This window comes from Pan paniscus, chromosome 19, assembly GCF_029289425.2.
Source record: "Pan paniscus chromosome 19, NHGRI_mPanPan1-v2.0_pri, whole genome shotgun sequence".
In the NCBI taxonomy this organism is placed as follows: domain Eukaryota; kingdom Metazoa; phylum Chordata; class Mammalia; order Primates; family Hominidae; genus Pan; species Pan paniscus.
Window position 1 is genome coordinate 96,662,744 of NC_073268.2, and position 25,206 is coordinate 96,687,949.

A 25,206-nucleotide genomic window follows, 5' to 3' on the forward strand; every position below is an offset into this window, starting at 1 on the left:
TCCCAGCTACTCAGGAGGCTGAGGTGAGAGGATCACTTGAGCCCAAGAGGTTGTGGCTGCAATGAGTTGTGATGGTGCCACTGCTCTTCAGCCTGGGCAACAGAGCAAAACTCATCAACGATGAAACTCTTTCCAAAAAAAAAGATTAGAGAAGTGAGTGAAATGGGCCAGGTGCAGTGGCTCACGCCTGTAATCCCAGCACTTTGGGAGGCCGAGGTGGGTGGATCACGAGGTCAGGAGATCGAGACCATCTTGGCTAACACGGTGATACCCCGTCTCTACTGAAAATACAAAAAAATTAGGCTGGCATGGTGGCGGCCACCTGTACTCCCAGCTACGTGGGAGGCTGAGGTAGGAGAATGGCATGAACCCAGGAAGTGGAGCTTGCGGTGAGAGGAGATCGCGCCACTGCGCTCCAGCCTGGGCAACAGAGGGAGACTCTGTCTCAAAAAAAAAAAAAAAACAAGGAAAAGTGAGTGAAATGACCCAAGACTACACAGTAAGTTACTAGAGAAGCTGCTGGCACCTTAGAAGTATAGAGTTTATGGGAAAAGTTTTAAATTTTTAATGAAAAAGACTTAGAACAATGTATTATTTACATGTAAATAAGAAAAGGGAGCAGAATCCCCATATCCTCTTCAAAGGAAGGGAGACGGGAGGCCATTTATGAGAAGAAAGTCCATATAAACCCCATCAAGTAGAATCTGGATCCAAATACTTCCAAACAGGAGTACACAGCAGGTGAACAGTCTCCCTCATCCAACTGATCTGCTGCTTCAGATAAGATCAGCAACTGAAAGTGAAGAAAGAAACAGATTAAGGAACAACACAAACAAAATGAAAATTTGTTAACGTAAATTTAACTAAAACCTCACAACAGACTTCTCAAAACAAAAAACAGGCCAGACATAGTGGCTCACGCCTGTAATCCCAGCACGTTGGGAGGCTGAGGTGGGCGGATCATTTGAGGCCAGGAGCTCGAGACCAGCCTGGCCAACATGGTGAAACCCCGTCTCTACTAAAAATACAAAACTTAGCTGGCTATGGTGCACGCGTCTGTAATTCCAGCTACTCAGGAGGCTGAGGCAGGAGAATTGCTTGAACCCAGGAGGCAGAGGTTGCAGTGAGCCGAAATCGCGCCACTGCACTCCAGCCTGGGTGACAGAGCGAAACTTCATCTCAAAAACAAAACAAAACAAACCGCAACAACAAAAAAACAAACTCAAGTGCCCCAAACTAAGAATAGGGAAGTTCCCTCTACAATTACAGTAGAGCTGGATGATTTCCTACCGTTCATCGGCATCTCATCAATCTGAGTGGAATAGTACTGCTCGATATCTCTGAGGATGCGGATGTCGTCATTCTTTACAAAGTTAATGGCCACACCCTTCCGGCCGTATCGACCTGATCTCCCAATTCTTCAGGAATAAAACAATATTACAGTTAGTATATATAACAATCAAGATTTAGTAAATGTGTCACAGAAGTGAAGCCAATGAGAGCTTGCACCCTACCTGTGTATGGACAATTCTCTGTTATTGGGGAGATCGTAGTTAATGATGAGGGACACCTGAGGGACATCCAACCCCCTGGCCCAGACATCTGTAGAAATAAGCACTCGGCTGCAAAAAGAAAGAGTGTTTGAGGTGATTAAATTACTCATACAAGTATAAGACTGGACTTGCTTCCATTGCTAATTTTAAGGAATCCTGGCTGCAGGTCCAAAATATACGAGATTCTCCTCTCTCAACAGTCTGTCTGCAAACGTGAAGCCTCAGGGACAGCACCAGAAACCCCTGTGCAGAGGGGCTGTTGGTGGATTTAGTTACTTCGGTCATGTGCTCCATCAGATTAAAAAAATAGACATCTTTTACTAGACTATCTTTAACTTGTTTAATCGGTCCTAAACCAATAATTGGGAAAAATACTTCACTTTTGCCTAGCAAAAAATTAAAAACGGTAACTTCAGCCGGCCATGGCGGCGGCTTATGCCTGTAATCCCAGCACTGCCAGAGGCTGAGGCAGATGGATCACCTGAGGTCAGGAGTTCGAGACCAGCCTGGCCAACATGGTGAAACCCCATCTCTACTAAAAATGAAAAAAAAAAAAAAAATTAGCCATTCCAGCTACTCGGGAGGCTGAGACACAGGAGTCACTTGAAATCAGGAGGCAGAGGTTGCAGTGAGCCAAGATTGTACCACTGCACTCCGGCCTGGGTAACGAAGTGAGACTGTCTCAAAAACAAACAAACAAACAAAAGACACACACAGCACATTTGTTAAGCTGACCACAAGGTGGGCAAAGAAGGAAGTCTGAATCAAGTTCAAATGAATGAAACCACCCAATCCACGCTTTCTGACCACTGTGGAATTAAACTAATCGAAACGATGAACAGAAAACCCCCCTACTTACTGGAAAAGAAGACACACACTTGTAACCAAGGTGACCAACCTGGCTAGTTAAGGCTAGTTATCACCTCAACCTAAGTATTACAGGAGCACAGCGGACCCCTCATTAACTGGAAGGTTTTCTGCTCACCCAGGGCCTCAGCTTTCAGAGCAGAAGCTTGTCATCCCCCCGGGTGTGGGGCCTGCACTTAGGCAGTGCATATGAAGTGCTTAGCACAGTCTAGCAAACCCTGACCTGCAGAGCCACAGCATAGCGGACCCACCTGGCGCCCGACCGGAACTCCTTCATGATGGACTCCCGCTCTTTCTGGGGCATGTCTCCATGCATTGAGGATACGGTGAAGTTGGCTTCCCTCATTTTCTCCGTCAGCCAGTCCACCTACAAATCCAAGCAACAGATGCTACTGCAAGCTAGTATACCAAAGCAGAGACGTGCATTCGGGACTTTACCGCATCATTTGCAGAACCAGTGTCAATATTCATAAGGTAACTGCTCTTAAAACTCAGAATCATCCTAACTGGATGTACAAACTTTTTCCCAGAAAATGTTGGGGTGCACTCACAAAACCCTCTTACTTCATTTTCTCCATATAATGACTCTATGGGGGGAGGGGGCCAGGTGTGCTCATTCTCATTTGAAATCCAATCTTGTTAGAATGTAGCCCAACTCCTCTCCTTTCTCAGGAAAGTGGCCGACAGTTCTCAGGTCTGCCTCCACATTACCATCACCTGGGGATCTAAAACTACTCAGGCCTGGGGTCCACCTTCAACCAACAAAATCTGAATCTTTAGGGGTGGCTGATATCGCTGTTCTGTAAATGAAGTTTTAATGGTCACAGCCACGTGACCGTTTGCATATTGTCTACAGCTGCTTTTACAAGAGAACACATACCCTGAAAGCTTAAAATACGGACAAACTGGCCCTTTACTGAAAAATCTTGATTGACGTCATTCAGAGACTCAATCTGCAGTTTCCCTTCAGCACAGGGAGGCTGTGCAGTGCCTCTCACCTTTCTTTTGGTGTTGCAGAAGATGACCGCCTGAGTGATGGTCAGTGTGTCGTAGAGGTCACACAGAGTGTCAAATTTCCACTCTTCCCTCTCCACTGCCACGAAAAATTGCTTGATGCCTTCCAGAGTCAATTCATCACTGAAGGACAAAGACAAATCCTGTTACATACTCATCCTTCTTTCTAGGACTTGAGGGTGGGCCAAGCCAGGATCCAGGGAGACCCTGGTGGAGAAGGTCACACCGTGATATCTGGTGCAGACCCAGCAGCCCCAGCCCTGTCCTCCATCCTATCACCACTTCCGTCACACAGGCCTCCATTCTGTATCCTACTTAACATTTCACAATGTGCAGCACATGGAATACGATTCTAAATGAAACACTGATAAAGAAATACAGTCACCTAATTTTTAAATTTAGAATTATTGGTTCAAACCACAATGAGGATTGTAAAAGATGGGTTGTTTTGTTTTGTTTTGTTTGAGACAGGGTCTTGCTCTGTTGCCCTGGCTGAAGTGCAGTGGCACAATCAAAGCTCACTGCAGCCTCAGCCTCCTGACCTCAAGCGATCCTCCCACCACAGCCTCCTGAGTAGCTGGGACTAGAGGCATGTGCCGCCCTACCTGGCTAATTTTTTATTATTGGTAGAGATAGGGTCTCTATATGTTGCCCAGCCTATTTGGTTTTTTAAAACAGGAATTTTAAAAGAATTTGCATGCTTTCAATTCCTTTACACTCAGGCAAGAGGATAGCCTGAGGTCCGGGTTTTGACACCAGCTTCAGCAACACAGCCAGACTCTGGCTATAAAAAGTTTTTGAAATTACGACATAAAATCCTTTATAAATGCGGCCCAGTGTTTTAGTAAACTTGACAAGAGGGGCTCCTACCGTTTCACCAAGATGCGGATTGGGTCGGTCATGAACTTGTTGGTCATCTCCAGAATCTCGTGTGGCAGCGTGGCACTGATGAGAACCACCTGTGTGGCTGGAGGCAGGTACCTGTATACATCGTAAATCTGCTCTTTGAAACCTGGGACAGGGAGCAAGACAGGTGAGGGATGTTTAGGGCGGCACACCCAGAAATGGAAGGTGCGCGCCCAGTGTTCCCACTGGGTTAGAGGCAGAGTGGTGATAAGGTACGTTTGACAGGAAATCTCATTTTTACAGCACCAGGCCACATCCACGCGTTCTCTCCGTCCCTACTCCCCGCCCCCCGGAGTGTTATCTGGTTGAGGGAATCTGGTTTCCCTTTGGTGCTTCTTCAATCTGAAGTGATCTAGGGATCAAGAAACCCACCCCGAGAGTCCTAGATACCAAATAAAAAGCCATAGAGGCTGGCCTGAGTCACCCACGACGAATAAACAAATAAAATCAAGGTAGGAATTTTTTGTTCATAATTGCCGCCAAGGCACAATTGTTTTTCCACGATGAAAACGCTATTCACATTCAGAACAGTCACTGGCTGTTTCAATTTTACACTGTGAAAATTTAAGAACTAAGAATTATGTCAGTAGAAAAGTAATTCTTTTGTTACTCATACCTTTATTCAACATTTCATCAGCTTCATCCAAAACCAACATTTTGATAGCACGTGTCCTTAGCCTTCTGCGACGAATCATATCTATAACATGAGATTTTGAAATACTTATGACAAATCACATCTATGAGATTTTGAAATAATCACACCTGAGGCTCCCAAGAAAGAGCTCATCATTCCACTGGTCTCAGGGTTCCAGAGACCTTCCCTCCACCTCCTGCAAGTGACCCAGGTGCAAAAGTCTACCGTGCGGCCTACCAAATCGAAAGCTGTCCTGTACCATTTAAGCACTTCTTACAAATACTACCGGCAGCACCATTTTTAGCGACAAAAGTGCTTACCAAAAACGCGCCCTGGAGTGCCCGCGACAACATGCTGTCCATAATCCAGCTTCCTGATGTCCTCGCCAACATTGGTGCCTCCAATGCAGGCATGGCACTGGACATTCATGTAGTCACCGAGAGCAAGCAGCCCCTGAAACAAAGCACAGGTTCACGTCCAGGGTGGGAGAGAGAAACATCCACATTTTCCAAAAAGAAAGACTGTTTCTCCTCCGAGATGATCACCGATTATTATTTATGCCATTCTTATCTCCAAACCACAAAATTCTCCTGCTCTTTTCTCTGACAAAAACAAGTTAATTTTGCTTTTTTTTTTTTTTTTTTGAGACGGAGTCTCACTCTGTGGCCCATGCTGGGGGGCAGCAGCGCAATCTTAGCTCACTGCAAGCTCCGCCTCCCGGGTTCACGCCATTCTCCCGCCTCAGCTTCCTGAGTAGCTGGGACTACAGGCGCCCGCCACCACACCAGGCTAATTTTGTTTTTGTATTTTTAGTAGAGATGGGGTTTCACCGTGTTAGCACACTGTGCTGTGTGCATCCTATATGTGTATTCAGGGAGTCGTTATCTCCTGACCTCCTAATTGGCCTGCCTCGGCCTCTCAAAGTGCTGGGATTACAGGCGTGAGCCACCACACCCGGCCTGCTGGTTTCTTATTACAAAAGCTATATCATTAACAGAAAAGAATATGTAAAATTCATAATCCCATCCACTGAAGAAACCAACATTAACATCTTAATATACATCTTTTTAAACATACGTCTTTATACTACGTTAAGTATAAAATGGGTACAATTTATTTTTTTTTGAGACAGAGTTTCACTCTTCTTGCCCAGACTAGAGGACAATGGCACAATCTCAGCTCACTGCAACCTCTGCCTCCCGGGTTCAAGTGATTCTCCTGCTCAGCCACCCAAGTAGCTGGGATTACAGGCGCCTGCCACCACGCCCAGCTAATTTCTTTGTATTTTTAGTAGAGACAGGGTTTCACTATGTTGACCAGGCTGGTCTCAAACTCCTGACCTCAGGTGATCCACCCACCTCGGCCTAATTTATTTTTATTAAAATTGACTTTTCGCAAAAAATCTACATTTCTAAGGCTGTAAAAAACTACCGAGAGCACACAAGCCACACCAAAAATGACTTGATACAAACCAGCAATTTATATAATGATTCATGGCAAAATGTTAATCAGGAAGAAAATTTTGAGGTATCAGAAAACAGGATTGGATTAAATAAATAAGTCGGTGTTTCACAACTAAATCACAAAAGCAGTACTTGTTAATCAGACACTGCTCTCTTTAGCCATCTCACCTTCTGGATCTGCACAGCCAACTCTCTTGTGGGAGCCAAGATCAAAGCTTGAGTTTCACAAAGCTGGTGAAATAATTTATCAGAAATTAGAGAATCCGCAGTATTATCAAAGTGGATTCCAAGGTCAAAGCTTGCGTTTCACGAACCTGGTGAAAGAATTTATCAGAAATTAGAGAATCCGCAGTATTATCAAAGTGGATTGTAGTCATTCACACTCAGATCAATATGAGAAATAGTATCTCATATTAATCATACTTCTCATCTCTTACAGGTTAGCAAATATTAATGTCATTTAAATTGCAAATCCAACAATAACTTAATGTGTCAGGATCCTCGTCTGCAGACAAGAGCTTCCTCTAGTTAAATAGCAAATCATGACACAATATTAGTGCAAATATTAGTGTACAACTAAGACTCTGTGTAAAAATTTGCTGAGTCAATACATACTGGAAAATTTTAAATTGTACTTTTTGAACACTGTAGTTACAGAAGAAAAAGCAAGTATTTCCTAGAATTACCTAACAGTTTGTTTTAAGAATGGCAAATTACCTGAATATCCAAACACTGGAGGACTGAGATACTGAAGGTGGCTGTTTTTCCTGTGCCGGACTGAGACCTATTCAAGGAAACAAAAGCAGTGGGATTAGAGGGAGGACAGGCCACGCCACAGCTGCACTCCAAGGCCTGGGCTCCAGAGGCACTTAGGTACCTTCTTAGAGCAAGCCCCCGTACCTAATACCATCTTAACTGCGAGGAGGCAGGACTCGGGCCCAGTGTCACAGCTTGTTAAGTGTCCATGAAGAGAGTAGACATGGCTTCTGCACGGGGGCAATGGAGTCACAGACTCTCTAACTTCAAGAGGCGTTTCATAGGTGTCAGAAAAAGGAGGACTCCCCTTTATTGAAATACAACTCTTTTCCTTCTAGGATTTTGGACTAACTCTCTCCTCCAAAGAAATTTTTGTGTAAATGAGTCTTTTTTGAAATTAGGCAAACGAGGGATAAAGCTATTAAAAGAGGGTTTGTGGTGCCAGGAGATACGGCTATATACAAGTTTTCATCCAGAGTTCCTGGCTCACAGCTCCCATAGCCCTTATTACAGTCTTATTAAATTGATGGGTTTGTTAGGCCTCAGGAAACAATCTCTCTGACCTTCTGCTCTCCTTTCACCTGCTCCACAGCAGGGCTCTAATCTTCCCTGCCTTTCAGATTGTGAGTCATAAAGACCCTCATGTCACGGCGTGGTGGCTCAGGCCTGTATTCCCAACACTCTGGGACGCAGAGGCAGGATTGGATGAAGCCAGGAATTCGAGACCAGCCTGGGCAATACAGCAAGAGACCCCATTTCTAAACAAAACAAAAAACTAACCAGGAACGGCGGCACATTCTGGCAGTCCCAGCTACTTGGGAGGTTGAGGTGGGATGATTCCTTAATCCTTGAAGTTAGAGGTTGCAGTGAGCTATGACTGCACCACTGCATTCCCGCCTGGGTGACGAAGTGAGGCCCCATATCTTAACAAAAAAAATGTTGAGGCCGGGCACAGTGGCTCACGCCTGTAATCCCAAGGCTTTGGGAAGCCAAGGCAGGCAGATTGCCAGGAGTTTGAGAGCAGCCTGGGCAACACAACAAAACCCTGTCTCTACAGAAAATATAACAAGTAATTGGGCATGGTGATGTGTGCCTGTAGTCCCAGCTACTTGGGAGGGTGAGGTGGGAGGATCGCTTGAGGCTGCTATGAGCTGTAATCACATGACTGCACTCCAGTCTGGGAGACAGAGTAAGACCCTGTCTCGAAAAATGTAAACAATTTAAATTTCAAATTTTTTTTAAAAAAGCATTATGGTATTATCCCAGAAAAGCTCCTGCCCTATTTATTCCCTTATGGGGGAAAGAATGCTGACCTCATGGAATTTTCCATAAAAACCCAAGAGGACTGGGTTCCAAGAGCTTCTAGATGGCTGAACACAGACAGTGGAACACAAGGAGGTTCCGGGAGGTGACCACCCGCCCCTTGGAGGCTGCACCCCTCCCCCCATATCTGTATCCTCTGCAGTACCCTTTATCATAAACCACTAAATGTGTTTCCCTGAGTTCTTTGAGCTGCTGTTCCAGCAAATTAATCCAACCTAAAGAGGAGATCCTGGGAACCCAACTTGAAGCTGCTTGGTCAGAAGTTCTAGAGATCCGAACTTAGAACTGGTGTCTGAAAAGAGGGTAGTCATGGGGACTGAGCCCTCAACCTGCAGGATATGGCCTATCTCCAGGCAGGTGGTGTGAGAGTTGAACTGGAGGACACCCAGCTGGAAAACCCCCACACCTCTGCTCACAGAAGTCTTCTTCTGTGCTGATGATTGTCGTGGTGGTGTGAGAGCAGAGGAAAAGCACAGTCTGTTTTTCCGAAATTGTGTTATATACAATTCCACATGCCAGCAAACCACTAAGCAAAGCTGGCTAAGAAAACGAAAGCCTTGGCCGGGTGCGGTAACTCATGCCTGAAATCCCAGCGCTTTAGGAGGCCAAGGAGGGTGGATCACCTGAGGTCAGGAGTTTGAGACCAGCCTGACCAACATGGTGAAACCCCGTCTCTACTAAAAATATGAAAATTAGTCGGGCATGGTGGTGCATGCCTGTAATCCCAGCTACTTGGGAGGGTGAGGCAGGAGAATAGCTTGAAACTGAGAGGCAAAGGTTGCAGTGAGCCGAGATGGCACCACTGCACTCCAGCCTGGGCAACAGAGCGAGACTCCATCTCAAAAAGAAAATGAAAGCTTTCTACAGTAGAGAACACAAATTAAAAAAATTATTAAACCCTGTGGCTAAAGTCAGGGAAAGTGTTGGAACTGAGCGTGTACAAGCTGAGGGAAACAGTCATCCCGGAGCATCTAACTGCACTGCGCTGCCCAAATTCACATCCAGCCCTGCGCCGCACCCCAGGACAACTTACTGTGCGATGACATCTCTCCCTTTGATGATCTGCTTGATTGCTCGTTGCTGGATTGCTGATGGTTTTTCAAAACCTGCAAATAAAAACAAAAAATTAGCTCTCACCACAATGACGGCATAGAAACCCTGTACTGTAAGCTCCTCAGGGGCAGACATGGTTTGTTTTTTGAACCTGTCCTCCAGCCTAACCCAGTGTTCAACATAGCAAGCTCTCAAAACCCAGGGGCTCAATGAATTGCGCTGAGTGGATTTCTACACTAACGTGGGATATTATTTGTAAAGATCAATCTCTATTTTTAAAAAAACCACCAAATTGTAGAATATAGACACCAGTTTTCTTTAAAAAAAAATCTGGGCGTGCAGCATCTGGAAGTATAAGTGCCAAAATGTTCCTGGCAGTTACTGCAGTAGAGGGGTGGAAAGAAACTTACTTTTTACTCTAATTACTCCCTTACGTTTGACTGGATTACAAACAACCTATACTACTTTTTAAATTTAAAAAAAACAAACAAAAAAACAGGAAAGGCACTCTAGCCATTGTTCTCTCCTACTAGCTAGCATTAAGTCTGTGTGTTGCTGACAGGTCTACAACTCCGTTTAACCTGCGTGGGTCACGCTGCAGGGTGTCCTGTGTTGTTCTGTCTGGATGCAGCTCACTAACTACAACACCATCTCTCTTGCAAAGCAACTACTACACCAAAGGGTGAGGCTATTTTCAAGAAGAACCACGTGTTTTTCAAGTAAATAAAATTTTATGTACAAAAACTCTATTTCAATTATTTTTTGGTAGTCTCTTAAATGTAGCTCTGCTCAGTTCTGGGGCATAGCGAAAAATAAGAAACAAAAGAAAATGTAGCACAATTTCCCATCTTAACACAAACGCAAATATAGCAGATGATTTGAACTCTTCATGAAGAGCAAGCACATAGATGGGAAACGAACAACAGTGTCTTAGGGCAGGGACCGCCTGAGTGCCAGGAAACCAGGTGGGGCTGTCAGCCTCACTGCGAGGCTGCCTGAGATGCTTTTTCACCACCCATCCTCAGCAACTTCGCTTCACTTTGTCCAAACAGTTGTGGCATCAAGAACTACAGGATACGGCCAGGTGGGGTGGCCCACACCTGTAATGCCATCACTTTGGGAGGCTGAGGCTGGTGGATCACTGAGGTCAGGAGTTCAAGACCAGCCTGGGCAACATGGCAAAATCCCCTCCCTACTAAAAATACAAAAATTAGTAGGACGTGGTGGCCCACACCTATAATCCCAGCTACTCGGGAGGCTGAGGCAAAGGAATCGCTTGAGCCCCAGAAGTGGAACTTGCAATAAGCTGAGATCATGCCACTACACTCCAGCCTTGGTGACAGAGCAGGACTGTCAGAAGGAAAAGGAAGAAAGAAAAGGAAGAGAACTACACGATAAAAAATGTCCCTGTCCCAAGCATTAAACACAGGCCATTTATCCCAGATGCTGGTCATTCCCATCTATGTGCCCAACCCAACCTCTTCTCCAGGCTCTCCCTCAACTTCCTCACATCTTTCAAACATACCAAGAGACAGCTCCTGATTCTGACTCTCTGGAGTGCTGCCTACCTAGCCAAATGTTTGCAGCATCAACCACCGCTTACTCAAAACACTCCAACTCTCCTTCTTCTGTCGCTCACGTTCAATCCATCAGCCAATGCTGTCAGCTCCCTGGTACTCCATCTCCAAGGCAGCACAATCCTCTCTTCCCTGAACTGGAGCAAAAGCTCCCAACTCTCTTGTTTCCTCTCCTGCCTTGCCTCGCCTCACCTCAAATCTACAGACACCCAGAAGAATCTTTAAAACTGTAAATGTGATCGTGTCACATAGCTACTTAAAACCTTCCAGTGGCTTCCCACTAGATTTCTAAATGAAATTCAAATTATTCGTCACCCTACACGTCTTTGCTAGATCTGCCCCGACTAGCTCTCCAAAATCCCACCACAGGGGACTTCTTTCAGTTCCTGGAATGCAGCTGGCTAAGGGCTGCAAGGCCCTGGCACCAGCTGTTCCTTCTGCCCCAACTGCTCTTCCCTCTTCTCATTAACAGTCTCCTTCATCCAGAACTCTGCTCAAATGGCACCCCCTCCTGCGAAGCCCCTTACCTCTCTGCTTTACTAATTCTCTCCTCCTTCCCAGTCCCACTCTATTCAATTACCCCGCTGCAGGTTCTTCACAGCAACCACCACTGCCCGGGCAGCCTGACAGTATGCTTTCCCCCCAAACGAACTTCAAAACCCGTAAAGGCGCAAACCCATCCGCTTTACCGCCAAAACCCCAGTACCCAGAAAAGCTAATAGGGAGAAAACAGTTATCTGCTGAATGAACGACGCTCAGGCGCCTCGAAGCGGCTGCAGCCCCCGACAGACCCAGCGCCGAGCTCTGCACGGGGGACACACACCGAAAGCGCCGACACAGCCAGGCGTGAGGGCGAGGACGGGGGTGGGGGTGGGGGTCGGACGTCACTGGCCCCCGAGCCTCGACCCTGACCACGACCTCCGGAGCGCAGGGCCGGCCCGGGAGTCACCAGTCGGGCCCTCAGCCCCCGGCTCGCCCCCGACTCGCCCCCGGCTGGCCCCCGCGGCCCGCGCCCGCTCACCGTAAGCGTAGATGCCCCGCAGCAGGTCCTCCCGCAGGCCCATGGTGTCGAACGTGGGGGTCACATCCACCTCCTCGCTGGTCTCGAATTCCACTTTAGTCATGTCTTCCTCTTTGAGCAGCCGCTTTCGCGCCGAGCCCGAGGTCGCCATCGTGGCCGTGGTCGCCATGATTCAGAGTCCGCGGAAGAGCACAGCGGATCTCGCTGCCGCTGCCGACCTCGCTGCCGCTGCCGACCTCGCTGCCGCTGCCGACCTCGCTGCCGCTGCCGACCTCGCTGCCGCTGCCGACCTCGCTGCCGCTGCCGACCTCGCTGCCGCTGCCGACCTCGCTGCCGCTGCCGACCTCGCTGCCGCTCTTAAGAGAACTGCCAAGCGGGGCTGAGAACTGAGGCCTTAAGTATGCCAAAGCGAGAGACGTGCGTGCGTACGTGCTTACGTGCGACGCGGCCACGCCTCTGGGGGACGGGGCACTCTTCGTCACGTGAAAGGGAACTGGGCGTTTGCCGCAGGGAAAAGTAAGGTGTTTCTGCTCTCGCGCCATATGCAGTTCCCGCGGGATCTCGTTGAGGGCGGGGCACCCAGTTCCTTACAAAAGGGATGGAGGGTGTGGGACCTCTGAAGTTGGCGGTGTTTCGTAGCGGCTGCGGGATTTCGCGGACTGGGGCGCTGAGGTTCTTTGAGCGGCGTGTGGCCCTGAATTCCCTGGAAACAGGCTGGGGCCGCGAGGGGCCTCCGCTCCGGGCGGGGTCCCCAGATAGCCCCGCCTCGAATAAAAATGACGAGCACGGGTCCTCTCTCGGGCCCGCAGTGGGTGGACTGCGTCGCGGACCCGTAGTGGAGGCGCCCAGCTCGCCGGGGAGATTCGGGTGGAAACCCTCACGGCCGCCGGTGGTGGGCCCCGGCGCGGCGCTGGGCTCCGGCGGGTCTGCGCTGGGGAGGGCCAGGGCCCCTGACGCCGGCGTCCCTCTTAGGGGACGCGCCTGGGTGTGTCTTCACCGTTTGCCTGGTGAGTTGGAGACAGGGTCTGGCTCCGTCGCCCAGGCTGGAGTGCAGTGGTAGGATCAGGGTTCACTGTAGCCTCCGCCTCAGCCTCTGGAGTAGCTGGGACCTCAGGCGCGCGCCACCACGCCCGGCTAATTTTTAAAATTTTTTTGTAGAGACGGGGTTGGGGGAGGGGGGGGTTAGGGTTGTCCTGGCTGGTCCTGAACTGCGGGGCCTCAGGTGATCCGCCTGCCTTGGCCTCCCAGAGTGCTGGGATTACAGGCATGAGCCACTGTGCCCGGCAAGCAGCTGTTCTAAAGTAAAATACACGCTGAGCCTGCCATTTGCTCTTAGTGAAGGCCACTTGTCAGTAGACGGTGCTGCTAATGCGTGTCCTGCAGCAAAGATAACCCAGACGGGATCATTTTTTAATTGCCCAGCAGAACTTTAACCAGTTGCGCATCTTAACCTGCTTTTGGTTTGTTCGTTTGTTTGTTTTGAGACAGTCTGGCCCTGTCGCCCAGGCTGGAGTGCCATGGCGCGATCTCGGTTCGCTGCAGCCTCCACCTCCCGAGCACAGGCGATCCTCCCGCCTCAGCCTCCAGAGCACCTGGGACCACAGGTGTCGCTACTACGCACAGCCACTAACCGCTTTCTTATCTGACACTTTAAGTGCTTCTTCGTACCCAGCTCCTCTAACGCCTTTTGAAGCAGCTCCATCATCTTTGAAGGGCAGTTCATGCTGTTGAGAATCATGTTTTTAACTTTGGGAAAATTGTATTTCCACGAGCGCCAGCTCTGTCCTTTTTTTTTTTTTTTTTTTTTTGACGGAGTCTTGCTCGGTTCGCCCAGGCTGGAGTGCAGTGTCGTGATCTCAGCTCACTGCAAGTTCTGTCGCCCAGGTTCACGCCATTCTCCTGCCTCAGCCTCCCAAATAGCTGGGACTACAGACACGCGCCACCACGCCCAGCTAATTTTCTGTATTTTTAGTATAGACCGGGTTTCACCATGTTGGCCAGGATGGTCTTGATCTCTTGACCTCATGATCCGCCCGCCTCGGCTTCCCAAAGTGCTAGGATTACAGGCATGAGCCACCGCGCCGCGCTATTGTGTGTGTGTGTGTGTGTGTGTGTGTGTGTGTGTGTGTGTGTGTGTGTGACAGAGTCTCACTCTGTTCCCCAGGCTGGAGTGCAGTGGCGCAATCTTGGCTCACTGCAACCTCTGCCTCCCGGTTCAAGCGACTCCCCTTCCTCACCCTCCTGAGTAGCTAGGATTACAGGCATGCACCACCACGCCCAGCTAATTTTTGTATTTTTAGTAGAGATGGGGTTTCCCCGTGTTGGTCAGGCTGGTCTTGAAGTCCTGACCTCATGATCTGCCCGCCTCAGCCTCCTAAAATGCTGGGATTACAGGCATGAGCCCGGTCCTGTCCTTTCTTATGGTCACAAATCTGGCTTGCATCGCTCGGCACATCTTTAATCCACAGCTTCTTTCTAGGAGTGCTTGAAAAGCTCTCCTTTTATGAAGGTTAATTTTAGTTAAAACCAGAGCATCCTGGCCAGGCCTGGTGGCTCACGCCTGTAATCCCAGCACTTTGGGAGGCCGAGGCAGACGGATCATGAGTGTAGGAGTTCGAGAACAGCCGGGCCACAATGGTGAAACCCCATCTCTAGTAAAAAAAAAAAAAAATACAAAAATTAGCTGGCCGTGGTGACGGGTGTCTGTAGTCCCAGCTACTCTGGAGGCTGAGGCAGGAGAATCTCCTGAACCCCAGAGGTGGAGGTTGCAGTGAGCTGAGATTGTGCCACTGCACTCCAGCCTGGGCGACGGAGACTCCATCTCAAAAATAAACAGAAAACCAGAGCATCCTTTTATCAAGAAGTCGGTGGATTGCAGTATTTCAAGGGTGAACAAGTAAATGCAGCCTTCTCCAAGAGTGAATCTCATTCTGGCCCCAGAATTTATCCATGACAGATAATTGACCTTCTGATAAACATTCCTTGTAAGGATGCTGGTGTTACCCAAAATATTAAATATTTATAAAGCTGAATAAAATGTAAGTTCTGATACCTTCCTCACTCTACAAAGGATCATTTAGTGCCTCACACTGCCAGGCCGTGCTGTAGCGCTTTGTCGTAAAATACACACAGATTTCAGTGACTTAATGTAGGAGAAGAATGTAAAATACCTTGTTGACTAAAGAAAAACAGTTAAGCTTTTAAAGAATTAAAGTTAGTTTTATTCAGAAGCCTTACTGAGGACACTACACCCTGGCCCCAGCCCAGGAGCTCAAGCGATCCTCCTACCTCGGCCTCTCAAAGTGCTGGAATCACAGGTGTGAGCTACCAGGCCTCACCTTGTTCAAAGTTTTAAAATCTAATCCACAAACTGCTTAGATTTGTTTTCCTTCATATTTTTATGACTAGATGATCTAACATTTTACACCATTTTCCTGGAAATGTTGTTTATGCCAGGTGTCTGAACACACATCTTAAAGGGCTCTAACTTTTCTGGGGAGCAGTAGCTTTTTAGCCCAGAGTCTATGACAATGTGACAATGATGAGAGCTGCTGAGGTTTGCTGCAGTCTCTGGGTGAACGATGCTTTCTAGGGAAACAATGGGGCATAAAAGAGACATGGGCTCTCCTGCCTTGAGATTAATCGCGTGAGATGGAACCCTCCCCAACACACAAACACTGTGGGACATGAGGTGCTGGAGACGGGGCTGCTCACCCAGAGCTTAATGGGTCTGTCCACCTTTCTGACCAAGAGGCCTCTTTTCCTAGAGGCTGAGGGGCCCTGGGATGATGAGGGTAAATCCACCTTTTAGAGTAGGAATCTCCAAACCCCAGGCCACGGACCAGTATCAGCACCTGTGTGTGGCCTGTTAGGAACCAGGCGGTGCAGCAGGAGGCAAGCAAGGGAGCTCAACTGAGCTCTGCCTGCTGTCAGCAGCAGCACTGGACTCAGAGGAGTGTGAACCCTGTTGTGAACTGCACATGCGAGGGATCTAGGTTGTGCACTCCTCATGAGAATCTAATGCCTGATGATGGGAGGTGGAATAGTTTCATCCCGAAACCACTACCCCGTCCATCTCTGGAAGAATTTTATTCCACCACCTGTGGAAAAGTTGTTGACGTGGCTAGACTTTGTGTCTTCACCCACATCTCATCTGGAATTGTAATCCCATAATCCCTATAATCCCCACGTGTCGAGGGAGAAGCCAGGTGGAGTAATTGAATCACGGGGATGAGTCCCCCATGCTGTTGTCTCCATAGTTGTCTCGAGATCTGATGGTTTTATAAGGGGCTCTTCCCCCTTTGCTCGGCACTTTTCCCTTCCTGCCATCTTGTGAAGAAGGTGCCTTGCTTCCCCTTCACCTCCTGCCATGATTGTAAGTTTCCTGAGGCCTCCCCAGCCATGCTGAACTGTCAATTAAACCTCTTTCCTTTATAAATAACCCAGTCTCAGACAGTTCTTTATAGCAGTATGAAAATGGAATAATACATTTGTCTTCCACAAAACCCGTCCCTGTTGCCAAAAAGGCTTTAGAAAACGCAGTGCGGGAAGGTGGTGAATAGATGGGAGGAGACTCATGTTTTTGTCATGTAGGAGAGCAGCAAGAGCTCCTCTCAGGAGAAGAGGTTTTTGCTGTGAAATATGGTGCGTGCTTTTCCATGGCCTATGTAGTGCTCAGCAGATGCCCTAGCGTCAATAGGATCCCAAACCCCTTGTTCTGTTTCTTACTGGTAGGCAGTTAGGATCGCGTCAGCCGTGTCTTGAGAACATGCCTTGTGAGTCATGCACCAGATTTGTTAAAGTGTCGGCTCTGAGTAGCTCTGTTGTGCTATGCATAACATCTACTTAAAAAATGAGAGCTGACAGCCTCGCTTAGCTTTCTATCCACAAGTCCCCTGCTTAAAGTTCTGGATAAATGTTTCCGTTCCTATGGGAAACCTCCATTATCTCCATAAGTAGAGAATGCAGATAGGTATCTTTTTTCTTTTACTGATGGAGACACTAAGGCCCAGTGTGATAAGTTCAAGTGCCCTACAGGGAAAGGCACAAGCAGGCCAGGCTCTGAGTTCCCTAAACAGTAGCTATAGTGCCTGCCCTTTGTCCCTGGCCCCCATGGTGTCTAGGAAAAGAGGCTCCCGGTCACTGAGGTAGAGAGACCCCTATGCCTGGTCTCAGCATCCTCGCTGTCACCGGCATCTCACTTCACACATGGTTTCCACGTTGGGGAGGGAGACTACTCACCCCATTAAATGTGGCTGCTAGGGTCCTGTCTGTTTCGCCCCCACTGTTTCCCTAATGCTCAGTAGGTGTTCAATAAATAGTTGTTGGCTTACTCAATGTGTGGACCTCTGGGGCAAGAGAGAGGGAGGGACACAACGCAGTCCCAGCTGGCCAGGAGCGCTGTGAGCTCAGGAGGTTGCTGTGGGGGAGATGGTGAGGTAGGAATTTGGCAGGACTTGTTTCACAAGATAGAGGTCACAAAGACCCGCTGATAAAACAGGATGTGGTAAAGAAGCCTCCGAACTCCACCAAAAGCAGGATGGTGATGAAAGCAGCCTCCGCCTGTCCTCACTGCTCCTTATATGCTAATTATAACGCATCAGCTGCCAAAAGACACTCCCACCAGCCATGACAGTCTCCAAGTGCTATGGCCACCCCTGCAAGTTACCCTATGTGGTCTGAAACAGGGAGGAACCCTCAGTTCCGGGAATTGCCCACCCCTTTCCCGGAAAACTCATGAACAGTCCACCCCTTTTTAGCATACGATTAAGAAATTACCATAAAAGCCAACTGGCACCCCTCAGGGCTGCTCTGCCTATGACGTAGTCACGCTTTTATTCCTTTACTTCCTTCATAAACCTGTTTTCACTTCATTCCGTTGGCTCACTTTTGAGTTCCTTCCCGTGGGAAGCCAGGAACCCACGTGGTCTCACAGGCTGAGTCCTACTTTGGGGGTTTGCCCTGTGACAATGGGAACAGCCCGGTGGTCTGCCACCCTCCAGAGCCGACCTGTCCCTTTTCCTTTACCTTCATCGGCTCCCAGGAATCAGGTAGAAAAGGGTGAGGTGGCTCTTCTTGCCCAGGAGGCTCAGGGGCAGTGCTGCTGGGCTGCACTGGGTTCCTGTAACTCATCACTGCAGGAGTTGATGTCCTAGATAGAAGTGACCTCGATCTGATCCAAGGGGCCATCCCCTAAAAGTGACTTCCTGCCAGAAGCCTCCACCCATCCGTAGGTATTAAAGGGTGAACACTGTTCATTTCTAGGCACAGCCCTGCCTAAACCCAACTGGCTGGGGCAAGGCACCTTGCTGAGCGCTGCCTGAACTCACCTCACTGCTGTCTTGACTCTCAGACCCTGCACTGGCTGGTCAGAGTCTAGCACATGTGCAGTGTTAACAGAAAAACCAAACCCTGTAAAAATGTTTTCAAGAGGGTTATTCTGAACCAGTAGAAGTGACTGTGGCCTGGAAAAAACACAAACCCAAAAAGCCTTAAGTGGTCACAAGGTACCCAGGTAACAGTTTCTGTCAGGCCTCTGAGCCCAAGCTAAGCCACCATATCCCCAGGGACCTGCACATATACATCCAGATGGCCTGAAGCAACTGAAGATACACAAAGGAAGTGAAAATAGCCTTAACTGATGACATTCCACCATTGTGATTTGTTTCTGCCCCACACTAACTGATCAATGTACTTTGTAATCTCCCCTACCCTGAAGAAGTTTCTTTATAATCTCCCCCACCCTTAAGAAGGTTCTTTGTAATTCTCCCCACCCTTGAGAATGTACTTTGTGAGATCCTCCCCCTGCCCTCCAAAACATTGCTCTTAACTCCACCGCCTATCCCAACACCTATAAGAACTAATGATAATCCCACCACCTTTGCTGACTCTCTTTTTGGACTCAGCCTGCCTGCACCCAGGTGAAATAAGCAGCCGTGTTGCTCACACAAAGCCTGTTTGGTGGTCTCTTCACAAGGACACGTGAGACAGTTTCCTTTTTTTTTTTTTTTTTTTGAGATGGAGTTTCACTCTTGTTGCCCAGGCCGGAGTGCAGTGGCACAATCTCAGCTCACCACAACCTCTGCTTCCCAGGTTCAAGCGATTCTCCTGCCTCAGGCTCCCAAGTAGCTGGGATTACAGGCGTGCAGTACCACGCCTGGCTAATTTTTTGTATTTAGTAGAGATGGGGTTTCACCATGTTGGTCACGCTGGTCTCAAACTCCTGACCTCAGGTGATCTACCCGCCTTGGCCTCCCAAAGTGCTGGGATTACAGGCAGTAGCCACTGTGCCTGGCTGGTAACAGTTTACTTTTATACATTTTAGGTAAACAGGAGTTACAGGCAAAGATGTAAGTCAGTGCATGGAAGGTATACGTTTGGTTCAGCCTGAACGGCAGGATATCCCAGAGCAGGGGCTTAGAAGTCATACGTGGGTTTTACAGATTCTTTACTTGCCATTTGAGAGAGTTAAGCTATTATTTATATTACATTTTGGGGGAGTCAAAAAGAGTTAAGCTACCGTCTAAAGACCTGAAGTAAGTAGAAAAGAATGCTTGAGTTAAGGCAGTTGTGGGGATGAAGGCCCTTGTTATGTAAATGAAAGCCTCATAGGTTTCTAGCAGCCCTCCGAGAAAATGGATGGCAAATGTCTCTTTTCAGACTTTAAAGGTGTCAAGCTGTCAGCAAATCTCTCCTAGATCCAGGCAAGGCCTGGATATGTTAGTGGACATTCTCTACAGATGCAAATTAATTTCCCCCACAAAAGATAGCTTTTTTTTTTTTTTTTTGAGACGGAGTCTCGCTCTGTTGCCCAGGCTAGACTGCAGTGGCACAATCTTGGCTCACTGCAAGCTCCGCCTCCCAGGTTCATGCCATTCTCCTGCCTCAGCCTCCCGAGTAGCTGGGACTACAGGCGCCTGCCACCACGCCCAGCTATTTTTTTTTGTATTTTTTAGTAGAGACGGGGTTTCACCGTGTTAGCCAGGATGGTCTCAATCTCCTGACCTTATGATCCACCTGCCTCAGCCTCCCAAAGTGCTGGGATTACAGGCGTGAGTTCACCACGCCCAGCTGAAAGACAGCTTTGCAGTGCCATTCCAAAATATGTCAAAGAAATATATTTCACAGAAAAATATTTTGATTTCCATTCTGTCATGTGTGCTCATCCAGAACCAGTTTGGAAAGGAAGCCACATTGTACCAGGTTAATTTAAAAAAAAAAGTTTGACAAGGGTTTATGGTTAGTAGGGTGTGAATCAGCCTTTGCCTGCCATGGCCTTAGGTCTTGTTTATAATTTGGTATCTTATTGCCACAAAGAGTCTGTTTGATCAATCTTATCTCTATTTTAACCTAAAAGAAAAACTTCAGCCTGTTGCAGGAAGCCAGGGACCCCGAATGGAGGGACCAGCTGAAGCCACAGCAGAAGAACATAAATTGTGAAGATTTCATGAACATTTATTAATTCCCCAAATTAAGACTTTTATAATTTCTTACGCCTATCTTTACTGCAGTCTCTGAACATAAATTGTGAAGATTTCATGGACATCACTTCCCCAATCAATACTGTTATACTTTCCTATACCTGTCTTTACTTTAATCCCTTAATCCCATCATCTTCATAAGCTGAGGATGTATGTCCCCTCAGGACCCTGTGATGATTGCGTTAACTGCACAAATTGTTTGTAAAATGTGTGCTTGAACAATACGAAATCTGGGCATCCTAAAAAAGAACAGGATAACAGTGACTTTCAGGGAACAAGGAAGATAACCATAAGGTCTGACTGCCTGCGGGGCCGGGCAGAACAGAGTCATATTTTTCTTCTTGCAGAGAGCAAATAGGAGAAATATTGCTGAATTCTTTTCCCAGCAAGGAATAACCCTGGAAAAGGAATGCATTCCCAGGGGGAGACCTCTAAAATGGCCACTCTGGGAGTGTCTGTTTTATGTGGTTGAAGATAAGGGATGAAATACACCTTGGTCTCCTGTAGTGCCCTCAGGCTTGCTAGGATTAGGAAATTCCAGCCTGGCAAATTGTAGTCAGACCGGTTGTCTGCTCTCAAACCCTGTTTCCTGTTAAGATGTTTGTCAAGACAATGCATGCCCGGTGGGACATGGAACCTCATCAGTAATTCTGATTTCACCCTGGTCTTGTGATCTTACTCTGCCCTTCTGCCCTTGTGATCTTTTATTGCCCTTTGAAGCATGTGATCTTTGTGACTTACTCCTTGTTCGTACCCCCTCCCCTTTTGAAATCCCTAATAAAAAACTTTCTGGTTTTGGGGCTCAAGGAGCATCACGGAATCTACCAATAGGTGATGTCACCCCCAGAGGCCCAGCTGTAAAATTTCTGTCTTTTGTACTCTTTCTCTTTATTTCTCAGACCAGCCAATACTTAGGGAAAATAGAAAAGAACCTACGCTGAAATATTTATTGGAGGCTGGTTCCCCTGATAGTATGAGCTTCAGCTTGCAAGGCCTCAGGGAAAATGTGGTAGCAATTTCATTCAGTCCACATCAGAAAGATGGAAGAAGATTTTGAAAATGTTAGTTTGGAGATTTGTAGCCAGATAAGAATGGAGGATTCATCACAAATTGTAGAAAATAATAAAAACTGAAAAAACAATGGACAAGGCTGGAAACTAACAACAAGTGTACTATAGTATTCTTTCTTTCTTTCTTAAAAAAATTTATTGTAGGGAAGAAGTCTTGCTATGTCACCCAAGCTGGTATTGAACTTCTGGCCCCAAGCAATCCTCCCACCCAGCCTGTAGTTTTCTTTTGAAACCTAATTTTTCTGTCTCCAGTTTCCCATTGTTATCAAGAAGAAATCATAGTAAGACCAATATATTGGTAAAATAAGTTTTAGTCTTATTACACTTGGCCCGATTATTTGCATAAAGAATAGTAAAAATAGTAATTGGCCATATAGGCTCTTTTCAGTTGCTTTTGCTGGAACTTTTTATAAGGTTAGACTATTTATTTAATCTCTCTGTCTCTCTCTCTTTTAGACAGAGTTTTACTCTGTCACCCAGGCTGGAGTGCAGTGGCACGATCTTAGCTCACTGCAACCTCTGCCTCCCAGTCTCAAGCAATCTTCCCACCTCCACCTCCCAAGTAGCTGGGACTACAGGCGCATGCCACCACACCTGAGTATTTTTTGTATTTTTGGTACAGATAGGGTTTTGCCATGTTGCTCAGACTGGTCTCAAACTCCTGACCTCAGGAGATCTGCCCACCTCAGCCTCCCAAAGTGCTGGTATTACGGGCATGAGCCACTGCACCTGGCCTTATTTATTTTTGATGCAGGGTCTCACTCTGTTGCCCAGGCTGGAGTGTAGTGGTGTGATCATAGCTCACAATGACCTTGAACGCCTATGCTCAAGTGGTCCTCCAACCTCAGTCTCCCAAGTAGCTTGGATGAGAGAAACATATCATTACACTGGGCTTTGTTGTTGTTGTTGTTGTTGTTTTGAGAGATGGAGTCTTACTATGTTGCACAGTCTGGTTTTGAACTCCTGGCCTCAAGCAATCCTCCTGCCTTGATCTCCCAAAGTATTGGGATTACAGGCTTGAGCTACCATGACTGGCCAAGGTCAGACTTTGTAAAAGCCTCTTGAGCCAAGCCAAGGATTTATCTGTGCCTGCAGATACCTGTATGAGTTGGGAGACAAGCCAAGGATTTATCTGTGTCTACAGATACCTGTATGAGTTGGGAGCCAAGCCGAGGATTTATCTGTGCCTACACATACCTGTATAAGTTGGATGACTTATTCTAGAGGTCTCAAAATATATTTTGAGATTCCTGGGCCTAATCACAAAATGACATTCTTTACTTAACACAGGTCAGGAAGCTTGCAGGGGAACCACTGAGTCAAGGTACCAGGCCAGTCTTTTCAACTGTCTTTTTTTCAGCTCTATAAGTTAACCTCAATTCCTCAAAACAGTCCAGTCATATCTAAAATATGCCATTCTAGTCAATGCCTTGGTAAAATAATCAGTGTGTCCAACTGTGTCCTGTTATGAAAGACAACAGATTCTTACTGACCTTATGCAAATAACTATATTGCCATAAATTAGGAATACTCACAAATAGTTTTCAAACTTGGAGACATCAGATGAAGAGAAAGAAATATGCTTCAAATTTTGCTCACAAGAATATACTTCACTCAATTGTTAAAAGCTATAAATAGCTCAAAAGAAAATAGTTTGTCAAATATCAAAGGTTTAAAACACTTCATATCACAAAATAGGATCACAGGTCACTGTAAAATGGTCATTGAGCCACAATGATAATTGAAATACTTCAAAAAGCAAAAATTATATACTCTTTAATAGAGTCAGTTTCCCAAACAATCCTAAACCTAATAAATTCAGGCTGGGCACGGTGGCTCATGCCTGTAATACCGGCACTTTGGGAGGCTGAGGCCAGTGGATCACCTGAGGTCAGGAGTTCGAGACCAGCCTGGGCAACAGGGTGAAACCCCATCTCTACTGAAATTACAAAAATTGGCCAAGCATGGTGGTGCATGCCTGTAATCCCAGCTACTCAGGAGGCTGAGGCAGGAGAATCACTTGAACCTGGGAGGTGGAGGTTGCAGTGAGCCAAGATTATGCCACAGTACTCCAGCCCGGGTGACAGAGCAAGACTCCATCTCAAAAAAAATTCAAAAGCCAAAAAACTAATAAATACAGCATGAGGCCACTGAATCTGTCTGCCTCCCTCACCTATTTTGTTTTGTTTTTGGAAGTTTGCTCAAAAGGTAAACAAACATCTTGTACTCTTATTACACAAAAATTTTGTTCCAAAAAGGAAACCAAATTTTACATTTGCATTAGTGTTTTATTAATAATAAAGCTAATTTTAATAAAATTTTGTAAACAAATCCATCCATTCTTAACCAGTTTGACCACAAGATTTTTATAAACCTTTTATAACCTTTGACAATTTTCCATTTTCTTTTTCAACTTTCTATATACATTTAGTTTTATCTATCATTTTTAAATTCCCTCAGTGTAAAACTTAACTAGGCAAAATTAATATCCCTTTAACAAAAACTACAATGGTATGGCTTCTTATAACCTCCTTTACTAAAAACACGTTTTACTTTCCTCATATATTTTGCACATAGAAATGTTTTTCTTCTATCTAGTAGTTTTATTTATTTATTTATTTATTTTTGAGACAGAGTCTCACTGTGTAGCCCAGGCTGGAGTTTTAATTACATATATTAATTATGATGTGAACTCTTAGTAACACTTATTTTTAGAGAAAAACCTGGAAGGTCAGCAATTTTAATAATGTGCTGGATGCAGAGCCCAGGACAAAGGACAGTGCCTGCAGCTATGCCTCCACATGGCTGAGGTGGGACGATTGCTTGAGCCCAGGAAACAAAGATTGCAGTGAGCCAAGATCTCACCACTGAACTCTCACCTGGGTGACAGAAAAAGACTCTGTTTCAAAAAATTAAAATAATAAGCAACAGTTTTATGACTTTAAAACATTTAGGTGACAGAATCTGACCAAACAAACAGACCATTAAACTTAGACAAAAATGTCTAAGTTAAATTCTGAAGACATTTTACTATCCTGTTTTACCAATAGTTTAGAACCCTATTTACCAAAGATTGCTAGAGTCACCTGAACTAGAACTCATTTGAGTTAACGTTTCTGTTTTTCTGATAAAATATTTGATTTAAGTGCTTACCTTTTCCTTAAGCCAATTAATTAGAGCTCTTTCATGTATTTTGGTAGTGAAACATGACATACACATGACATACGTAAACACATAGACATACAAACACACAAACAGAAGCAGATCTTATAGACTCATAAGATTCTTCATTTGCCATTTTTCAAATAGTTTCTCTCCCTCACTTCAGACTATTAATCTCTTAACTGTTTCATGCCCTAAACAATTGTGAGGGAACTGTAAATTTTCATCTCCAAAAACATGACTCGGCAGGTTGAGGCAGGAGAATCAGGCAGGGAGGTTGCAGTGAGCAGAGATGGCGGCAGCACAGTCCAGCTTCGGCTTGGCATC

The 25,206-nt window shown here is 46.5% G+C and overlaps 1 protein-coding gene across 1 annotated transcript; it reads right to left on the reverse strand.

Annotated features, from left to right (window-relative positions):
* Positions 1-550: 550 nt before the first annotated feature.
* LOC129394408 (eukaryotic initiation factor 4A-III-like) lies at positions 551-12,352 on the reverse strand. Its single transcript, XM_055101362.2, has 12 exons — positions 12,168-12,352; positions 9,550-9,622; positions 7,155-7,221; positions 6,606-6,668; positions 5,295-5,427; positions 4,957-5,037; positions 4,305-4,446; positions 3,419-3,557; positions 2,672-2,787; positions 1,515-1,622; positions 1,291-1,418; positions 551-793 (listed from the first exon to the last, which is right to left on the reverse strand). Exons 1-12 carry the CDS (start codon positions 12,334-12,336, stop codon positions 777-779), a joined length of 1,236 nt encoding a protein of 411 aa, XP_054957337.2. The 5' UTR covers positions 12,337-12,352; the 3' UTR covers positions 551-776.
* Positions 12,353-25,206: the final 12,854 nt, after the last annotated feature.

Coding starts and splice junctions, on each gene's coding strand:
- LOC129394408 (XM_055101362.2), bottom strand. CDS start 12,336: ATGGCGACCACGGCCACGATGGCGACCTCGGGCTCGGCGCGAAAGCGG. Junction 3,558..4,304: donor ATCCGCATCTTGGTGAAACG/GTAGGAGCCCCT, acceptor TTTGTCCTTCAG/TGATGAATTGACTCTGGAAG. Junction 1,623..2,671: donor GAGTTCCGGTCGGGCGCCAG/GTGGGTCCGCTA, acceptor TTCTTTTTGCAG/CCGAGTGCTTATTTCTACAG.